We start from the raw sequence: 22,502 nt of genomic DNA on the forward strand, positions 1-22,502 counted from the left end.
ATTGCATCATCCCTGAATTGAAGCGTGGATTTTTTAAAGAATTTTTATTGCCACATCCCTGAATTGAAGCGTGGATTTTTTAAAGAATTTTTATTGCATCATCCCTGAATTGAAGCGTGGATTTTTTAAAGAATTTTTATTGCATCATCCCTGAATTGAAGCGTGGATTTTTTAAAGAATTTTTATTTCCTCCTCAATGAGACGAAGCGTAGATTTTTTAAAGAATTTTTATTGCATCATCCCTGAATTGAAGCGTGGATTTTTTAAAGAATTTTTATTGCATCATCCCTGAATTGAAGCGTGGATTTTTTAAAGAATTTTTATTGCATCATCCCTGAATTGAAGCGTGGATTTTTTAAAGAATTTTTATTTCCTCCTCAATGAGACGAAGCGTAGATTTTTTTAAAGAATTTTTATTGCATCATCCCTGAATTGAAGCGTGGATTTTTTAAAGAATTTTTATTGCATCATCCCTGAATTGAAGCGTGGATTTTTTAAAGAATTTTTATTGCCACATCCCTGAATTGAAGCGTGGATTTTTTAAAGAATTTTTATTGCATCATCCCTGAATTGAAGCGTGGATTTTTTAAAGAATTTTTATTGCATCACCCCTGAATTGAAGCGTGGACTTTTTAAAGAATTTTTATTGCCACATCCCTGAATTGAAGCGTGGATTTTTTAAAGAATTTTTATTGCATCATCCCTGAATTGAAGCGTGGATTTTTTAAAGAATTTTTATTGCATCATCCCTGAATTGAAGCGTGGATTTTTTAAAGAATTTTTATTGCATCACCCCTGAATTGAAGCGTGGATTTTTTAAAGAATTTTTATTGCATCATCCCTGAATTGAAGCGTGGATTTTTTAAAGAATTTTTATTGCATCATCCCTGAATTGAAGCGTGGATTTTTTAAAGAATTTTTATTGCATCATCCCTGAATTGAAGCGTGGATTTTTTAAAGAATTTTTATTGCATCATCCCTGAATTGAAGCGTGGATTTTTTAAAGAATTTTTATTGCATCACCCCTGAATTGAAGCTTGGATTTTTTAATTGCCAAATCCCTGAATTGAAGCGTGGATTTTTTAAAGAATTTTTATTGCATCGTCCCTGAATTGAAGCGTGGATTTTTTAAAGAATTTTTATTGCATCATCCCTGAATTGAAGCTTGGATTTTTTAATTGCCAAATCCCTGAATTGAAGCGTGGATTTTTTAAAGAATTTTTATTGCATCATCCCTGAATTGAAGCGTGGATTTTTTAAAGAATTTTTATTGCATCATCCCTGAATTGAAGCTTGGATTTTTTAATTGCCAAATCCCTGAATTGAAGCGTGGATTTTTTAAAGATTTTTTATTGCATCATCCCTGAATTGAATCGTGGATTTTTTAAAGATTTTTTATTGCATCATCCCTGAATTGAAGCGTGGATTTTGTAAAGATTTTTTGTTGCATCATCCCTGAATTGAAGCGTGGATTTTTTAAAGAATTTTTTTTCTCTCTCCACTGCCTTTGTCTATATTTATGCTATAGAGAAAGGTGTAAATGGTCCAAGGGCTTGCCAAGCAATCCCATGTATGGGGCCAAAACAAATTGTATAGAATTGGTCTATGTGCCTTAAAATTATATTTCAGTCTTGGTTTCTCTTAGAAATTTGACTAGATCATACAAATGTTCTCCCTTATGTTTAACCATGAAGTCCTCGACTGTGAGGATTTCATTAAAGGTGGAGTAGTTGCCTCTTATGTTGCTATATTTGGTGCATTCAAACAAGATGTGCGAAACAGTGTCCTCTGAATTACAAGTATCGCAATCACCCGATGGGACTACGTGCATTTTGTATAGTGTGCTTTTACTAAAAGAGTGGTTGCTAAGAATGCGGTTGACTGTTTTTGATCACTAGGGTGAAGCTTGGATTTCTTGAACCAAGTTGTTCTATTTGGCTCAGGAAAAATGTTATAGTAATGCGAGTTGCTTTCTAGGGCTATATTTGAGTACTCCCTTGTCCAATCTTCCCAGATTTTGTCTTGGATTACGGATATGACATCGTTGATAGGCTAGTTGATGTCCAAGAATGTAACTTTTATCGATTGAAAAGTTGTTAAAATTTCTTTTGTTTTTGTAACAACTACAAAACAAACAAATGAAATTGTTGTAAAATAAACAATGAGTAAAGTTGTTAAAAAGTTACGGAATAGGGGGGCTGGTATGAAATGCATTTCTACTAACATTGTTGATGAGTTCAGCTTCCTGAGGAGCTCGTCGATGAGGAAATTTTTGTGTTGTTTTGCATTTATAGCTAAAATCCCACTGAGACTGTCTGAAAATATTGCTATTTTTGGGAAATTTCTGTTTTGCGCAAAAAGAACAGTTTGCAGGAAAGCTAAAACCTCAGCTGACATTGATGTGAGCTTTTTGTTCGTATAAAATGACTCAATAGTGTTACTATTTATGTGTAGTAGTGCTGCACCAGATGAATTGTTGGAAACGGATCCGTCTGTGATGAAAACTTCAAAGCCTTGTTGTTGCAGGTTACTGATCTTCTCGTTTACAAGTTGAGTAATGATTTCATTGTTTGCTTCTCTCTTTCTGGTTACAAGACCTGGGAAGAAGTCAGTAAAGATGGTTACATTATTTGGAGACAAGGGTATTACATTTGTTTCCGCAACGTTGTTTATTATATAGGGTGTGTTTTTACAGGTTTGTTTTTCGAATAGAGATAAAACTGGCATTTTGTGGTCAAATCTGGCAACTCTAATGTCATTTATGTTCAGTTTGGTTTGCCATTTCATCATGAACAGGTTGACAAAAGAACAACGCTTGCAAATCGTGCAAATTTATTTCGAAAATAATGGTTCAGTTCGCGAAGTTTACCGCAAGCTCCGTCCATTTTATGGTCGACATAATCGTCCATGGGGGCCACCGTGGTGCAATGGTTAGCACGTCCGCCTTGCACACAGAAGGTCTGCGGTTCGAATCCCAGGCCAAGCAACATCAAATTTTCAACGGTGGCAAAATTCTCCCTCAGTAATGCTGGCGACATTTCCTGAGTATTTAAGCCATGAAAAACTTCTCTACAAGTGGTGTTGTACGACACGCCGTTCGGACTCGGCAATAAAAAGTAGGTCCCATATCATTGAGCCAATATGAATCGGCGTGCACTCATTGATATGAGAGAAGTCTCCCTTGTCCCATCTGGGATGTTTGTGGAACAATTATATATATATATATATATAATCGTCCATCGGAGCAATTAATTCGGTTAACCATGTATCGTTTTCGCACTACGTTTACTCTATATGATAATACGCATCCGCAGAGACGTCGAACAGTGCTCTATGGGCTGGTGGAGTCATTGGGCCATACTTCTTCCGAAATAATGCTGGAGAGGCAGTTACCGTTAATGGAGACCGGTATAGAGCCATGATGAATGTGGATGAGTTGTGGTTCCAACAAGACGGCGCTACATGCCACACAGCGCACGTCACAATCGATTTATTGAAGGAAACATTCGATGAGCGCATAATTTCGCGGAATGGACCTGTCAATTGGCCACCAAGATCGTGTGATTTGACACCATTGGATTATTTTCTTTGGGGATATGTGAAGTCGCTCGTCTACGCCAACAAACCAGAAACGTTAGGGGAATTGGAAGCCAACATTCGTGGCGTTATTGTCGACATACGGCCCCATATGCTCGAAAAAGTGGTTGAAAATTTGACATCTAGAATTGGCTTTATTCGAGCCAGCCGCGGCGGCCACATGCCCGAAATCATATTTAAACATTAATGGCATAAAATTATCCTTCCAATAAAGCCAAAATGATGGACATTAAAACGATTTTCTTGTGTTTTATTTCAATTCGAAGTTCTATACCACTAAAAAAAACACCCGATATCTTCAAATTGTTTAAGCACTTGTGCATAACTAGTGATGAGTGTTGACATTTGTCTGGCGTTGTAGATGTTGGGAAGCCCGTAGGCCTTAGCTTTGACTAACTCCTTGGCTGTGGCAAATTGAAATCTGTAACGAGGTGGCAATTCTGCTGCTAAGTGGTAAATAATTGGCGTAGGTGTCGTCCTTATGAGCCCTAAGGCTTTGCGAAGGAAGCTCTGGACACATGTTTTTATTCTTTTCTCTGAGCATTTAGTCAGGTTTGAAATTGCTGTAGCGCCATATTCCAATTTTGCTTTAGCGAACGCCTTTTTAATACTATTTGTTTGGTTAAGTTCCTTATCATTAACTCTGATTTTCAGCGGTTTTGGTCTACGACAAAAATGAATGGTGTTTACCTTTTCCATGTTGATACTTAGATCAAAATTGGTGCAGCTGTTGTAGAATCTCTGGAGTTATCCTCGAGGCGATCTCTCGCTTTTTGATGAACTTTATCGTGGCATAAGATAAAAAAATCATCGGCAAATTGAAAGATTGCTACGTTGTCCGAAGTGGTCCTATGCAATTGAATGGTGTAAATATTAAAAGGATAGGACTTAGCCCACTGCCCTGGGGAAGTCCATTTGTCACGATCCTTGAATTTTTGCCACATTTACATTACATGTGAGTTGACACCTTTTTCGAATAAAATTCTTGCTAGCTTGGCAATGTTGGTGTTGTCAAACGCCTTCTCAACGTCAACACACGCACCCACAACATGATTTCCGGATCTTTTTAGTATTTCAATTGAGTTTATGACGTCATTGATACAACTTGTAGTACATCTACCTGGTCGGAATGCATATGACCTGCTTGGTTAAACTTTCTCCTCTTCGGTAAAACGCAGCATAATCTCTTTGATGGCACTTTCAAGAATTTTTTGTGAAGTACACATTAATGCAATGGGTCGATAGTTTTGGATGTCAGACAGATCCTTTCCTTTATTGGGAATGGGTGAAATCCTGATTCGCCTCCATTCTTCTGGGAAATCTCCTGTGTTCCATATGTCTAATAGCATTTAGAAAAATTTTTGTTTTTCTTCATTGTTAAGGCTCGCAATCATTCCATATGAAATGCCATCTGGCCCAGGTGCCGAAACAGTGCTGCTATTTAAGAAATTTTCAAATGTTTTTGGATCGAGAGCAGGACGATCACTAAGGATATTTCCAAAAATGGGTGGCGTTGAGTTTGTGTTGCCATTATATTGTTGCACAATAAAATCTAGATATTCTTTCTTTTGTTGTTCGTTCCAGATGTTGTTTATTGGTTTTTCCTTGTTATACTTTTTGACGTTTTTAATCATGTTCCACACGTCCTTACTTGAAGTCGGGTTATTTAATTGACTTTGAAACTTTTTAAAACATCTTATTTTTCTCCTTAATATTTTTTTGTACAACCTCCTTTCAGCTTCGCCCAGCGCCAGACAATCTTCCCATGATTTGGTTCTTTGATATTTTCTTCTAGCCCTCATTCTGATTTGATATAACTCTTTTATTTCATCATCCCACCAAGGCTTTGGTGTATGTTTATTGTTGGGGTCAATAGAGATGGTGTTGTTCTGTATAACTGTCTTCATATTTAAGGTGAACTCAGAAAGGTTGCTGCCAACTTTCATGTTATTTATATCTGAATATACTTTGTTAAATTGAATTTTGTTCCGGTTTCTGGGCTTATTGTTTTTAAAAATCTTTATTATTATCGGGGAGTGATTACTATTATCGGGTAGTGATTACTACTGGTTGGTGCCACCGTGGTGCAATGGTATGCACGCCCGCCCTGCACACATAAGGTCGTTGGTTCGATTCCCCGGCCAGGCAACATCAAAACACTTTTCAACGGTGGCAAAATACCCCTCAGTAATGTTGGCGACATTTCCTGAGTATTTCAGCCATGTAAAACTTCTCTACAAAAGTGGTGTCTTAGACACGCCGTTCGGACTCGGCGATAAACTGTAGGTCCCATATCATTGAGCTAATATGAATCGGGGTGCACTCATTGATATGAGAGAAGTCTCCCTTGTCCCTTATGGGATGTTTGTGGAACAATTATTATTATTAGTGATTACTACTGGTTAGCTTTGTTGAGTGAACGTTCCAAGTTATGTGGTGGTCTGATGTATTTATAAAAGTGAGATCTATAGCTGACCATGAATTGTTAACTGAAAATGTTGGCTCACCATTGTTGAGACAAATGAAGTCATGATCATTTACTTGGTTGAGAAGTAAATCCCCTTGTGCATCAGTTATTTGATTGCCCCATGAGACGGCTTTAGCATTGAAATCTCCTGCTATTAAGGTTGTACCTTGAAGTTTTGTTGCTGCTTCGAAGATTGTTTTAATTATGTTTCTGTATTCGTTTCTTCTAAGGTTTGGTGGAAGGTAGACCGCTTTGATATTTAGGTTTTTTTAAGCAAGTTGTGCGTCGTAATGCCAATGATCTCATAATTGGAATTGAAGCTTATGATGCTATACGAAATATTTCGTCGAATGGCGAGCCCTACGCCACCGTATCCATCGGATCTGGCCTTACTGACAAAGTTATAGTCGAGTAGGCTTATGCTTGAGTTATCTTTAACCCAAGTTTCCGATAGGATAGCTATGTCGACATTTTCTTCGTGTAAGAACAGTTCGAGGAGATTTTTATTTTCTGGTTTATTGATGCTTTGTATATTGTATTGAAGTATAATCATATTGATGAGTAAAGAGGTATAAGATAAAAATTAAATATATATAATTGAAGAAGGTAAGATTTATAATAAGCAAGATCACAACATTTCTCTGCTGTTTTTCAGCTCCTCCGTACGTTTCCTTATTTCATAAGTATCTATGTCAACTATTTGTCTGTTTTAAATTAACAAAATAGCGAGAAAACTCGCTTGGGATATTTTTGTTTTCGCCTTGGCTGACGGTTTGTATTTCATTTGCAATTTTACACAAAAAGTCTTGAATCTCTTTAACTTTTTCCAGACACTTAAGAGCTTCGCCGTTTTCTGAGTTGTAGGTTTCTCCCTCTTCTAGAACTCTTTTGTGCTCCAACATTGTTTTTGCAGCGTTTTCTGCTTCTCTTTGTCGGTTTTTGTTTACCTTGGTTACCTTTGCGTAAGAATTTCTTGCGTGTATGAACTTAGCCGACTCGGCTGTGTTATTTAAGACAACTGGTTTGGATTTTATTTTATTGCGTGAACTGTTAGCTAAGGGGAATTCCGATTCTATGTTTTCACCAAGTATATCAAATCTGTTTGAGAACGCAGGGGAGTATTTTTTACGCGCCTCCTTGTATGTGACATTTTCAATGGTCATTATCCTCTTAATTTGATATGCTTCCTCTCGTACAGGGCAATTCTTATGAGTAGGGGCACGACTACCCTCACAATTGGAACAGGCTACAGGTAGCTTACAATCCTCGTCCTCTTCGTGGACTTTGGAACAAGTACGGCATAAGGCTACTTTTTCCTTGCAGTGGTCGGCGAAGTGATTAAAACGGAAACATCTGTAGCATTGAGAGAATGATACAAAATGTTTGACGTCCCGTTTTGTGTAATCAAAAATTTTAACAGTCTTAGGCAAGTCGGATCCTTTAAACAGGATTTTAATTCTTGGCGTAGGTACTCGTACTCCTTTGTCCACTCTCGTAAGTCTTGTTACACTCAGAATAGGAACATCAGACTTAATTGACGCTTGAACTTCTTCGATGGGTATTTCGGTGGGAACTCCGAATATGATACCGGCCTTTGAAACAAAATGTGCAAGAATCTTACCTTGATATCCTTTTTCATTTAGTTGTACATTTCTTAATAAAAGGTTAGCGGCTTGAGCACTTCTGCAATAGACCTTTGCTCTGCCATATCCAATTTTAAACGTATCCAGTATTCCTGGTATGTAAAGCGTTTTGAAGAGCCTTGACAAAGAGATTGAATTGATAGGGATAATATTGCCACTGGAGTCTACTCTGTCTATGTAGACAATAAATGGACCCTGGTGATCGACATCATACAAAAATTCTTTTTTGCTATGTTCATTTTTGTTGTCATTGTCAACTTGTGAAATTTCAAGTTCACTTGACACTTGCATTGCTTGGGGTTCATTTAAGTCACCGTTTGAATCATTTCTAGACTTTCCTAGCACATCACAACGAGGTTTTTTGTGCACCGTATCTCGCGTACGACTTCGGTTTCTATCGCGGTTAGGACTATTGTTCTTTTCACTGCTTTCTATTCTAGGTTTTTTAGTTTCAATAAATTTTCGAGAATGCCTGGTTTCAGGCCTAGACAGTCTAGCGGGGAGGATGTTAACACCCTCCGCCATGGCTAACTAGTTATAAAAAGTTTGGAATGTAATATTATTTTACACTATCTAGATCGTTAGAGAGGAATCTTGTAAGTTCTAGAAAATAACTGTTCTTTAACGTATGCACACACACTAACACAGCATCAGAAATTTCTGGTAACTGAGGATGCAAAAGAAAGGCACGTTGCACTGTTTATAAAAAGCACCAGCAACAGAGGTTTATTAAAAAATAACACACAACACCATATAAGAATTCTTATTGACACAGGAGTTAATTATTTTAATTCTGAAAATTGGCACTTTAGCTTTTGTTTTGGTGGTTTTGCTTGGTTTTTTCCGCGCGGGAGATCGATCTGTACTCTATGACGCTTACAAAAAGAATGTTAAAGAATTTTTATTTCCTCCACAATGAGACGAAGCGTAGATTTTTTAAAGAATTTTAATTGCATCATTCCTGAATTGAAGCGTGGATTTTTTTAAAGAATTTTTATTTCCTCCTCAATGAGACGAAGCGTAGATTTTTTAAAGAATTTTTCGATTTAATAAAATTCAGAGTCTAGACTCTAAAGCAAATGTGTTCTTCTTCGACACAGCGGTGCCGAAGTTTTTCGGCAATTTACACACATACGACCCGAATGCATAGAAAGAGCGTACGAAAAAGAGATAATGTTTTGATTTGTTTTTGTTTTGTAGCGTGCGTGCATAAAAACACACTAACACACAGTCATAAGTTGCCAATAGTTTGAATACATTAACATTTTGGGCTGTTCTCTTTTTGGTCACGTCTGCTCTAGAGTGATGTTATATCGTTTATTAGCAAAGCTCAGAAGTTTGGCTCCCGATAAGGGATTGGTTTGGTGGTGAGTAATGGTGATCTATTGACGTTATAAGGACCGGTGTCATTAAAAATACGGGAGTCTATAAACTTGAAACGTTTTTGAAAGCTCATCAGATGATAATTTAACATACAAATATAGTATACTAGCAAAATGCCCGCTACTTCGTATGCGGAAAGGGAATAATATGCAAATAAACAATATTTCATATGAAAATGGTGGACACTGAAAATTTTGATGTACTAATACCTATTTTAATTTATATTTAATTTCTTTTTAGTACTGTTCATATACCATATGTTCGAATTTCCAAAAAATACCCATTTTAAATTCCAGTCCATGTTTTATTAGAATTTCGTCATTTGTGATATCAAGATGTAGAAAACCTTTAGTCAAAAAATGTTACTTAATGCGCACGCTTTGTTTGACATGTCCCCTATATAACAGTTATTTTTTACACATTTTAATTTAGCCCTTTTTGTTCACAAGGGCTAAAAACCTTCTTGTAAAACATAGTCGCATAGAATTTCATTTTCAAATGTACTTTCTAAAAAACCATTTAAAAAAAAAAACAATTTTGTTCAAAAGTTAGTATACACCGTTGAAACCAAAATGTATTAGGGATAAATATCACTATAACTTATTGAAAACAACAAAGAATTAGTTTTATTTGATAGACAAGAAGGTTGTCTTCCGTAATAACAATTAAAAGTGCGCAATATTTGCGTACATTAGCAAATGTACGGTTCGAATCCCAAAAGACCAAAATTTATGTCGCAAAAGTTAGTATACAACGGAGAATCCTCCTGGAACTGTGTAAAAAATTCTTGATATTTTTGAACAAAATGAAACTAAGTCTGTATCTAAGATCATAAAGAGTATCATAGCGATCATGAATACTCACGTAGGGAGCTTCTCACGAGTGAGTTGCAGTTCACTTCTCACTTCTCGACCTATCACAAATGACAAGGGAGGAGCGAAAAAAGTGAAGAAGGGTTCACAAGTTGGAAAATTGAAAATATTGCCGCAATTTGTGAACCCTTGAAAATATAATTTGTGTTGCCATATCGTTATTTTATTTACACATAATTTTGCAGTAACTAAATTCCTAATTTTTTTTAATAAAACACTACTTTATTTTAAATTAAATTAATATTTCTAAAACGAAAAATACTTTTTATCAACAATCCACTTTAAAAACACTTGGTAATTGATAAAAAATATTAAATGTTTGATATGTGGCAACATCTGTAACAGCTGTTTTTCTGCAATTTGCAAAAAAAAAAAGTTAACAAATATCGTTTAAAGGTCATTAAATGGCAAAAAATGAAAATGTTTAATATTGCATTTTGGATGATGGCCGAAACGACAAAGGCTGAGGAATACTAAGAAAACCAAGCAAAATTTTGTGGAAGTTGTTCCATGCGATGCCAATATCTCACTGGATCTTCTGTATTAGTTCAAATGAAGTTGCGAAAGATCCCATCTTCAGCATTTGAAGGAATTTCAAGAATTGTAAATAAATACAATACGTGAAACATCCGATCATTTCTCCAGCATTAGGACCAATTTTATGAGTGCTAAGTACAATTCAATTAAATTCCTTTCTTCAACATTTAAACCAATTTCATAATGTTATCTTTCTTTTTGTTACGTTTTTTTATAATCAGGGCAATCATGAATAAAAATTCCGTGCGGAATTTGTTCCCTTTTTCCAATTTTACATTTTTTTTTTATTTCCGTATTTGTCTCCAAAAAGGGAATATTTTTATCGATTAACGAGAATACTCCATAATTAGGCGATTCTAGTAGTTTTCCACGTTTAAAAATATTGATTTTTAAAGAATTTCACCATTTCAAATTGATTTCCGTGCGGAAAAATTTCCCAGGGAAATATTCATCATTGCCCTGAATATGTTTATATTTTACTTTAAGAATTTAATCCTTCATATTTTGACTCCTTCTTCTTCGTGGTGATGTCATGCCAAGTTGGGTTAAGATACCATTCCACTGGGTTATTGAAGATGCCATCCAAAATGATTTGGATCTTTTGGGGGTAATGGTCTTGTAAAAAGAATGGGCGAAGGTGGTAAAATGGCGACATGTCACTTGTACTCATGCTTGAATAGCATCTTTGGCATCGAATATTTTGCTGGGAACCTTAGCGAACAAAGAACAATTCAAAGGCACTTACGATATGTCACTTATTATCTTGAGTTGCCGCAAAGTTTGTAAGTACCTACATATGTATGTATGTACATTAAGTAATATGCACATTGTTCTATCGAGGAACAACAATTGCAGAAAGGGGTTGCTCCTGATTGGGTCCTCTTCCATTCGTGTTGCAATCCTATGATTCTGAACCGCTTCCCATATATGAAAAATATTGGCCAACTTCAACTCCGCCTCCAAATTACGCCAAACTCGATTGAGGTCTTCCTTGCTTCATTAAAACACGGATGAACATGTGCAGTTGCCAAAAGAATTTCTAATTGATTTTTATTTGTTACTTTTAACGTAAAACATAAATAAACGCTATTAAATATCATTAAAAATGCAAAATACTCGTTTTCGTCGATTTTTTTCTATAAAAAATTTCCATATTTACATTTTCTGTTCAACTCACCTCCATTTCTGTAGTGAGAGAAAATTGCCTCACATTCTCACTTTTTTGACATTTATGATAGCAACATTTCTCACGAACGTGAGTTTTGTTCTCCCTTATGGTGTTTATAGTAAACGAGGAGGCGAGAGTCAGAAAACTCACGGTGATATGATGTTTATGATTGGGCTGTTTATTAATTGGTTTTAATGGCAGTTATAGTACTTATAGTAACAAGTCCAACGTACACTGGATCGTAAAATCCACAAAAATTGGTCATCTACAAATATAACAACTGTAACGACAAAATTCCGGGTGTTATGTCTTGTTTATGAATTTTAAAGCCATGAAATGCTCTAAAGTTTCAATATGGGGTGATCTTAATCGAGTTTCGGATTGTCCTCTTAGAAAAAACGGGAATTTCTTGAAGGAAACCCATACTTTTGAGGCCGTTGTCCTTTTGAAACATGTAATAATCCTTAATCCTTACTCATAAGGACTTTCCTTTTCAGTTAATTGTACCCATATCCAAATGCTACCAAATGTAGTACCATTCGGAAATTCGTACTTTTGTGTACAAAAAGTATTTAGTACACATAAGAATGAATTTCCGAAATTTGTCTGAATCCTCCACGCAAAAGTAATCACAATTCCAAATTTCACGATACTTTTCCTACACATAAGTACAAATTTCCAAATTTCAATCCTGTACTCCAACAGTAAATTTTATTACAATCGGTTCACCATAACTTTTCGTACACATAAGTACAATTTTCCAAAGCTATTTCCGTAACTCAATCCTACCCTACAACAGTAATCGTAATTCCACAATTCCGGTTTGCAGCTCTATCCGTTCACCTAAATCGAAATTGTACCAAATTTAGAACAGTTTAGTATTTTTCGTACACATAAGTACGAATTTCCAAAACTTCCACAATCCTATACTCCAACAGTAATCACTATTCCAAATTTTAGGATTCCGCCTCTATCTATTAATCCAAGTCCAAATTGTACCAAATTTAGTACACTTTAGTACTTTTCGTATACATAAGTACCAATTTCCAAAGCTACCTACATAAATCAATCCTACACTTAAACAGCAATCCTAATTACAAATTTCAGGTTTCCAGCTCTATCCGTTCACCCAAATCAAAATTGTACCAAATTTAGAACAGTTTAGTACTTTTCGTACACATAAGTACGAATTTCCAAAACTACCACAATCCTATACTACAACAGTAATCACTACTCCAAATTTTAGGATTCCGCCTCTTTCCATTTATGCAAATCTAAATTGTACCAAATTTAGTACCATTTAGTACTTTTCGTACACATAAGTACGAATTTCCAAAGCTACCTCAATAATCCACATTTCAGGTTTGCAGCTCTATCTGTTTACCCAACCCCAAGTTGTACCAAATTAAGTACCATTTAGTACTTTTCGTGGACATAAGTACGAATTTACAAAACTACACCCATATCTCATTCTTACACTTTAACAATAATCATAGTTCCAAATTTCTGGTTTCCAGCTCTATCCGTTCACCCAAATCCAAATTGTACTAAATTTAGTACCATTTAGAACTTTTCGTGTTCCAAAACCATTTCCTTCTATAAACACCACTTCCCAACCTTGATTTCCATACCAAATTCCAGTATTCTAGCTATATCAGTTGAAAATATACAACTGGTACTAAATTTAGTAACTTTGGTAACTCTCCATCAGTGACCCATATTCCAAATTTCAGAATTCCCGCTCTATCTGTTCACCCAAATCCAAATTGTACTAAATTTAGTACCATTTACAACTTTTCGTGAACATGAGTACGCTTTTCCAAAACCATTTCCTTCTATAAACACCACTTCCCAACCTTGATTTCCATACCAAATTCCGGGATTCTAGCTATATCAGTTGAAAATATACAAATGGTACTAAATTTAGTATCTTTTAGTACACTTATAGGTCGAATTTCCAAAAACCCTTTGGTACATCTAACTCTCAATCAGTGAGCCAAAATCCAAATTGTACTACATTTAGTACCATTCAGAACTCTTCGTACACATGAGTACTAATTTCCCAAACAATTTCCTTTTATAAACACCACTTCCCAACCTTGATTTCCATACCAAATTCCAACTTTCTAGCTAAATCCCTTCAAAATATACAATTCGTACAAAAATTAGTACTTTTCGTACACTTAGAGGTCGAATTTCCAAAAACCATTTGGTACATCTTTCTAACTCTCCATCCGTTACCCTCATTCCAAATTTCAGAATTCTAGCTCTTCCCGTTTGCCTAATACAAAGGGTACCATATATAGTACCTTTTAGTACTTTTCGTACCACTCTAGGTCGAATTTCCAAAAACCCAGCCTTATCTCACCCCTACACACCAACAGCAACCCACAGTCAAAATTTCAGCTTTCTAGCTTCAGCGGTTTCGTCTGGGCGATGATATGCCAGTCAGTCACTCACTCACTCAGTCATCACTAAGCTCTTTTATATGTATAGATAGACAATTCCGGGAGGAGTACAGGCTTTTGCTTGCAAAACATTCTTTGAAAATCCATGCTTGGTGGTCATTCGGTGCTTGAAAAATAATTTTTAAAAATTCACGATTGGTGGTTATTTGGTGCTTGAAATATAATTTTTAAAAATCCACGCTTGTAGGCGATTCATTCAATGCTTGGAAAATAATCTTTAAAAATCCGCACTTGGTGGTCATTTGGTGCTTGAAAAAAGTATAAAATACTTTATACAATTGTTTATGGTTTCTAATAAGACCTAGAAATATTAAGATATGTATATCTTTAGCTACGCTGTCGCATCACTTGTTGTAATTTTCAATAGTGTATTAGGGTAATTATCAAACCTTTTGTTTCCATTTTTGGTTTTCTCAATATTGTGTTAAAGTCCAGAGTTTTGTTTTTATTGGCAATCACTCTCCCTGTACACAACATGCATCTGATGAAAGAAAAGAAGAAAAAAAGAAATAATGATACTTATAAAAATCGTCAAGTTAAGATTAAAACGTTAACGACTTACGACTTTAGAACCAATTTTAACTATACTTATATAAACAACAAACTCTCATCTGCCTTTGTGTGTGTCACCCAACCACACATACAGCAAATATATTCTGAAAATTTGAAAAAAGAGACAGTACTTTAGGTAAGGGTTATAAAAGAGAATGATTTTTTGAGAAAAACAAATACAAGAACTATTTAAGGCGGATATGACCCGGGTTAGGGTTTTTGGATTAAAGAGTTCTTGTGTGTTTTCCTTCTTGTAATTTAACATTTTTAATATGAAGTAAATTCAATGCAATTTTGCCCATTATTATTACCAGAGTTGCACTCTTTCACATGATCAAGGCGTTACTTTCAAAACAATTCAAGTTTTTGATGTTAGTTTGTCACGGCATTTTTTTGTGGAAAGATCGAACTCTTGGTGGGGTAACGAGAGCTGCATATCTCTTTGATGTTGTCATGGTTGGAATTCTGAAAATGTAGAAAAGTTAATATAACCAGCCACAGTCAATGAAAGAAAATGCTGTGTAATTTAGGTAATTTAATAAAAATAATACATGCTTCATTTGTTGTTGTTTTCCTTTTGGTCACAGACTGAAATGTTATTTTATCTTTACTAATTTAGACATTGCTTATTACAACAACACACTACAATTTCATGTGTTGTTTTGAAATTGTTCTTTTTACACTAAAATAAAATAGCTTAAATCAGACGACATGCCTACATTGGGGGCGTATAGATGTTTTTGTTGTAGTTATTGTTATCGTAATACATTTTAAAACATTTCAAAATAGTTAGTATCTCTCTTGTGAATTATGTACTTTTACAAACAAAATTTCAAATATTACAAATATATTTTTTTCAGTTTTGCTTTCCAATGTGGGGGGGGGTTTCATTTTTATACACACCAAATAAAAAAATTGAACATCCTTACTTTAATAACTACCTCATTAGTTTGGTAAATAAATTGTATTGTTTATGATAATTATATAATTATAGTGTATGATAAAAATTTACATTTAGAGCATTGCTAGCTAGGACAACATTTAGCAGCGAAACAATAACTTCTGTGTCTCCAACATCATCTGTCATTGCTTCTCCTTCCATTGGTTGTTGCATGCCAAGCAAAATTTACATCTTTTCTTGTATGAATGGATGTACAAGAGCCTGATTCAATGAAATGCGTTTCGAGGGATCCAAAGCAAATATATTATCCAATAAATCCCTTAGTTGGGTAACCTTACGATGTTGATCGTCGGGCAAATTTTGATCGGCAATCAATTCTTGTTGTAAGTTGCGTGTCGCCTTTATGACTGGCATAACAACAATTTTTTCCTGTGAACAAGAAAAAAATACAAAAAATGGAATAAGAGTTAGTTAAACATAATAAAGGCGTAAGAAGTAAAAAAGAAATATTCAGCTTTCCTTTGGGAAATTTCGGGGTCCATATCGCCAAGAAAAAATATACTATTGTAAACAAATCAAACTGGATTTAAACCCAATACCATAGCGGAGGGTCCATTTTGCAAAGACATTTATACCAGTAACTTAAACTCTACTTCCTAGACTTAAGTTCAAATTTCTAAATATATAATTTTAAACAATATTAAACAAAAAGAAACTTACCCTCTCAGTAACTTTATCAATTTCATGATAAAGGAAATTGCAGCTTTGATCAAAATGTTGATCTTTAAATTGACCCTTGCGTATAATGCGATTGGGAATTTTGCCTGTGGAGAAAATATACAAAACAAAATGATTTCAAAATTTAACAAACTATTTTTTTCTAACAAATTATACACACCTTTTAAATCCATAAAAAATTTCAACATTTGATTATTACTCTTGCCACTGAATAAAATCTTTCCGGTGTACAATTCATATATGGTACATCCAGCTGACCACATATCGATACCATAATCATAAGGTATGCCTAATATAATTTCAGGTGCACGATAAAATCGTGAAATTAAATAGGGTGTTATTTCATTGTCGTTAATAGTTGAGGCCGAACCAAAATCACACAATTTCAAAATTAAATTATTTTCATTTACCAGAATATTGTCAGGTTTAATGTCGGCATGTAAGATGCCAGTTTTTTTTAATAATTTCAATGCCAAAAATAATTGTTGGGTATAACTGCGTACAGCCTTGATGTGTAGACCAACATTTTTACCATATTTTTTCAAGACCTCACGTAAATTCATAGCCAATGGTTCAAAGACCATACAAAGATGCTGAAATGAGTTTAGAACCAATATAATAATTTTGTAGGGAATCCAATCTTTAAACATCATTTACCTGTTTATGAAAGAAATGACGAAATAGTCTCAGGCAATGGAATCTATCATCGGGGTCAGCATCATTAAGTTTCTTAAGTATTTCCAATTCACGTAAACCAGTTTTGTGCCTGGAAAAGAGAAAACATTGATTAACAACTGAAACTCCTGCCCGAAGACAATTAAAGCTTACATAATTTCATTGTTCCTTATAATTTTCACAGCTACATTGGCATTTCCTCTGGCCTGATCTCTGGCTCTTATGACATTACTGAACACACCTTGGCCTGTATAGCCACTAACCACATAGCGATTATCTAAAACTTCACCAATACGTACACGATAATAACCTTCGGCATCGTCCCAATTGTCTGTTAATGCAGGATTCTCAGCCATGTTTTTATTTTGAACAATTGTGTTGGGAGACTTTAAGAGAGAAAGATGAAATGGTAAAGGAATTTAATTATGAAATTACAAGAAATTTGTTAAGCTTTTAGGAGAGCTGGCGGAGCTCTCTTTCTCCCTTTTTACCCATAAACTCAAGACATTTATGGTCTGTTCCAGTACTGCAAGAATCTACTAAATTTTACTATTTTTGTCGATAACATAAAGGAAAAATGTTATCGTAGTAAAAAATAGTAGCTTGTTGCAGGTTCTGGAACAGAGCAATAGTGATCGACAAGAATTTCTAGAGAAAATGTTGTTATCGACAAGTTTTTCTATACAAATTTGTTGTTTGTAGATAGATACCTGCGTGTTCGGCAAGATTTTTTACAGAAATATTGTTATCAAGAAGATTTTCCGAAGAAATCTTTTTTATCGACAAGATTTTTTGAGGAAAACTTTCTCATCGGCGATATCTTCTACAGAAAACTTTATTATCGACAAGAATTTTTAGAGAAAATGTTGTTACCTACAATATTTTTTATAGAAAATTTGTTATCGACAAGATTCTCTATATACTGTTGTTATCGATAAGATTTTCTATAAAAAATTTTGTAACAAATTTTTTATGGAAAACAGAACAGATCTTTCGTACAAAATGTTGTTATCGAAAAGATTTTCTGTACAAAATGTCGTTTTCGATTTTCTAGAGAACATTTTAATGTCGATAAAATTGTCTATAGAAAATGCTGTAATCGAACAGTTTTAAAATCGAATATGTACTTATCGACAAGAAAACTTCGCTATCCACAAGATTTTTTAAAAAGTGTTATCGAAAAGATTTTATATAGAAATGGCTGTTATCGACATGATTTCAAAACGAATAAGTTAACCACAAGAAAATTTCGTTATCGACAAGATTTTCTAAAGAAAACTTAGTTAGAGACAAGACCTTCTTGAGATTTTCTATAGATACTGTTGTTATTGGCGATATTTTCTACGGAAAATATCGGCAGGAATTTCTAGAGAAAATGTTATCGGCAAGATTGTATATAGAAAATGCTGTTTTCGGCAAGATTTTGTATAAAAATGCTGTTATCGACAAGTTTTTCCAGAAAACATTTTGTTACCGATGAAATTATGTGTAGAAAATATTGTTATCGACAAGATTTTCTGCAGAAAATTTTGTTATCCATAAAATTTCCTATAGAAAACTTTTTTTTTTGGAATTAGGGTTGTAGTTGGTAGAGTACCCGAAGTACTCGTATGCCACGACTGGTTATGTATTTGGTATTGATTGTTTACATTTATACTTTTTGTTGTTGACTAAAGTTCAATTTTAGTAGACTTAATGAATTTGCAGAGTTCTTTGAGAGTGTCATTTGTGCGACTACTCAAAAGATCGGTTAGGTTGTTGAATTGATTGAAGAAGTTAAAACTGGCACGTATATGATTAAATCTGGTGCATTCGAATATCAAGTGATTTTCGTCTTCTATTATATTGCAGCTTTCGCAGAGATTCGTGGATATACTTTGTACTTTAAATAGGTATGGTTTCGAGTAAGAATGACCTGTGAGGAGTCGGTTTATAGTCTTGATTTCATCCGGTGTGAGCCAGAGCTGGCAAACTATCGATAGTTCGACTATCGTTTTGATCGCTGTCTCAAAGCTTCGTTTATATCGGACTCAAAAGCAATTATGTTTTGAAAGATGCGGGACAGATAACTCAAATAACTTGTTTTGGTTGCCGACGTAACCTTTGTTTTACGACAGCAATCAAAACGATAGTCGAACTATCGATAGTTTGCCAGCTCTAGTGTGAGCGGCGACCCAGAGAACCAGTGGCATATAGTTGGTTCCGGAAAAATTTAGCAAAGTATGTACCCTTTGATAGAGATAATATTTTAAACTTGCTAACCCATTCATCCCATAGGGAGTTGTATATGATGGAGAGTGCATCCTTTACTGATAAAAGTGTTGGAATTGGACAACCGGCCTCAACAGCTAGTTTCGCGTAATAATCTGCCCTTTCATTGGGAAGAATGCCGATGTGTGATGGAATCCAAATAAAAATGATTAAGTCAATCATAGAATTGTTTATTTTATTGTTGATTTCATTGGCCAAGTAATTCTGAGATGTATTTTCAACAGGATACATGCATTTTTACTGTCCGTCAATATTACCGCTTTTTGGATGCGGTCTTCGATTATTAAGTCAATCGCTTTGTTTATTGCATTGAGTTCCCCCATGAGGGAAGAGCATTTGCCGTTAATTTTGAAGAGAAAGTTTTGATTGGCTGATATGTTGCATACACCGCAGGCTGTAGCATTTCCAACGACGGAGGCATCTGTTGCCCAAATGGAGGCACCTATAGATTTGTATTCCTCGAGCTTTTGTAACACATTTGTTTTGAAAAATTCATTTGATTGTGCGTGTTTAGAAACATTGAATATATTTAGAAGAAATTTAGTTTTGTTTTCCGGTTTGACAAAAGGATAAATTTTTGTTTTATCAAATACATCTTTGAATTTGTTGTATACTAGACCAAGACTGGTTTTGTTTGTCGCATTTGAGACAAATTTACTGTATGATTCATTATGAAACATTTTGAATTTTAAGAGTTCTTTTGCAGTAAGATATAACGATCGTTGTTCGGGAGGTAAAACAACTGCCAAAGCATATATTATATGAACTGGTGTTGATGGGGTTAAGCCAAGGTTTTTTCTCAGAATTTGATTCTGGAATGTTGTTATTTTTTTATTGATATATTTAGAAATTGAATACTCAACTTTAGAAAAAGCAGCGATTTAGCGAGATTAATAGAAATACTGGGGTGTACGCCTTCTTTCTTTGCATTAATCATTTTTAACGCATTTAATGTAGTTTTACAGGAGTCTAAAGCTTCATCATAATGATTTTTTAGTGTGAGGCTATTTTTTATATGCCTTCCCAAAAATTTGATTTTTTCTACAGCGTTGATTGATGATCCGCGTATGGTAATCTGAGGAATTTTCCTAGGTCCTTTTGCCACATACATCACAGCGGTTTTCTCTACGTTATATGTTAGGTTTAATGATTCCAAAAGACTGCAGAATTGATTGGCTTTTGCTTGAAGCGCGAGATTTGCAGCATCAAAGTCTTTATGTGCAGCCAAGATTATAAAATCGTCAGCAAATTGAAAGATTTTTGTAGACTGATCATTTATTCCGTGCAATCCAAGAGTATATATGTTAAACAGAGTGGGACTCAGGCAAACTTCCCTGCGGTAGACTATTATAAATTACCAGATTTTCTTTAACCATAACTAAAGTTCGTTGTCTTAGAAAGTGTACAATCCAATTTGTGATCTCATTTGGACATTGAAGTTCATTTAAAATTTTGTAAAGTAGTTCGATTATTACCTTTGCCTTTGAAATATCCAAAGAAAGGATGATCACTTTTTCGCCTTTTTCCTTGTGGACATTGATAGTATATAACAGATGGTTTATACCAGACGTGACCAAAAAGAGAACAGCCCAAAATGTGAATGTATTCAAACTATTGGCAACTTATGACTGTGTGTTAGTGTGCTTTTATGTACGCACGCTACAAAACAAAAACAAATCAAAACATTGTCTCTTTTTCGTACGCTCTTTCTATGCATTCGGGTCGTATGTGTGTAAATTGCCGAAAAACTTAGGCACCGCTGTGTCAAAGAAGAACACATTTGGTTTGTACACATTGATGCTGACAGGTGCTTTCTGTACGCGTAAGTATTGTCCGGTAAAATATGATTGGTGTCAAGGAAAAATTGGAGTCTTTCCTTTACCATAAGGTTGATTATTTTGGCAAATACTGGAATGAGAGCGATAGGCCTAAAATTGGTGGGAACCTCTAAGTCTTTGCCTCGCTTGGGTATTGGAACAATTTTTATTTTTCTCCACTCATCTCTAATTTTACACTCTTTCCAGGAATCGTTCATAGCAGTAAGCAAATTGTGTTTGGCTGAAATTGATAATTGATTGACCATCTCGTAAGTTATTCCGTCAACTCCTGCAGCTGAGGGCTTCTTTTTCTTGCTCAGGGTATTGTTGAATTCATCCATCGTGAAAGGGGTAGGATTTGATTGTTGATCTAAAGAGATGTCTATTGGATTGTTATTTGGAACTTGATCCGGTAGATGTGTTAGGAAAGTTTTATCATTTTCGGAGCACCACTTTGTTTGACACGTATTTGAAAGAAGTGTTTTTGCACCCACGAACAAATTTAAACAACGATTTAGAATCTGGATTTTTATTGAGCTCACAAATTTTGGACTTGAAAGACTTCTGTTTGGCAAACTTAACTGCATTTCTGAAAGCTTTGATGGCTTTTTTGAGATTGATGGCATTTATATTGTTATTCTGTAGATCAAAGACCTTTTGTGCTGCTAACTGCAACCTATAAGTTTTATCGACCGTGTCATCCCACCAAGCTTTGGGAGTATGATTGCCATTGATTACAAAAGTTGACCCTCTAACTTCATTATTAAATACTGACTGTATTTCATCAAAAGAAGGTGGAAAGTTTGCAGCTTGTAAACCTTTTAGAAGCTTTTTCTTTGCAAGGAATTTTTGATTTTTGTTATTAACGTTTTCAATTTTTATGACAATGGGGTAGTGATGACTTCCGCCGATGTTAAAAGGATGTGTATTCCAAGATATTTGTAAAGTGGTGTTGGTAAAGGAAAGATCGAGAACTGATCCATATGTGTCATCAAGACGCTTTTTAAATGTATAGCTGCCATTGTTTAAGCAATAGAAATTGGAGGAATCAAATATTGTTTTTACTATGTTACCTCTGTGAGAGTCAAAACGATCGCCATAAACAGAATGCCTTGCATTAAAATCGCCACAAATGAGTTCGTTCGGTTTTGATTCCAAGAAATAAGTGAGTTTTTCCAGCTCATGTTTGATTTCACTTGCTTTGATTGAATGAGGAAAGTACACCGAAGCTATTGTCAAATTGGTTGTTAAATTCGTTGTTTGGCATATTAGAGTATCCAGTGGAGTTTGAAATTTAATTTTTTTGAATTTATGGGCCGATTCCGTACAGCGAGGCGAGTCATGTCGCGTCGTCTATCGTCTCTGTGACAAAATTTAAAAAATGCACTACGTACAGCGATAGAAAATAATCGT

General features: G+C 34.9%; 1 protein-coding gene and 1 long non-coding RNA gene across 3 annotated transcripts in view; one reads left to right on the forward strand and one right to left on the reverse strand.

The window, feature by feature from the left end:
• The window catches only part of Prp4k (Pre-mRNA processing factor 4 kinase), a 39,629-nt gene that overhangs the window by 12,477 nt on the left and 4,650 nt on the right, over positions 1-22,502 (reverse strand). Inside the window, exons 5-12 of one of the 2 annotated variants that reach the window (XR_012408982.1) lie at positions 17,155-17,387; positions 16,984-17,092; positions 16,487-16,919; positions 16,309-16,412; positions 15,700-16,017; positions 14,999-15,152; positions 14,698-14,791; positions 14,525-14,616 (exon numbers count right to left, since the gene is read on the reverse strand). Coding sequence is in view for 1 of the 2 variants with exons in the window: in XM_073960129.1 (XP_073816230.1) it covers positions 15,814-16,017; positions 16,309-16,412; positions 16,487-16,919; positions 16,984-17,092; positions 17,155-17,387 (1,083 nt within the window). In the remaining variant the exon portion in view is untranslated. Of the gene's footprint in view, positions 1-14,524; positions 14,617-14,697; positions 14,792-14,998; positions 15,153-15,212; positions 16,018-16,308; positions 16,413-16,486; positions 16,920-16,983; positions 17,093-17,154; positions 17,388-22,502 lie in introns of those variants that run through there. The other variant, XM_073960129.1, reaches the window with a different exon arrangement.
• On the forward strand, positions 19,162-19,430 carry LOC141389088 (uncharacterized). Its single transcript, XR_012408983.1, has 2 exons — positions 19,162-19,221; positions 19,279-19,430. It is a non-coding gene; the product is annotated as an uncharacterized lncRNA (long non-coding RNA).

This window comes from Musca autumnalis, unplaced genomic scaffold (genome assembly GCF_047663935.1).
Source record: "Musca autumnalis isolate F117 unplaced genomic scaffold, ASM4766393v1 scaffold_1, whole genome shotgun sequence".
Classification (NCBI taxonomy): domain Eukaryota; kingdom Metazoa; phylum Arthropoda; class Insecta; order Diptera; family Muscidae; genus Musca; species Musca autumnalis.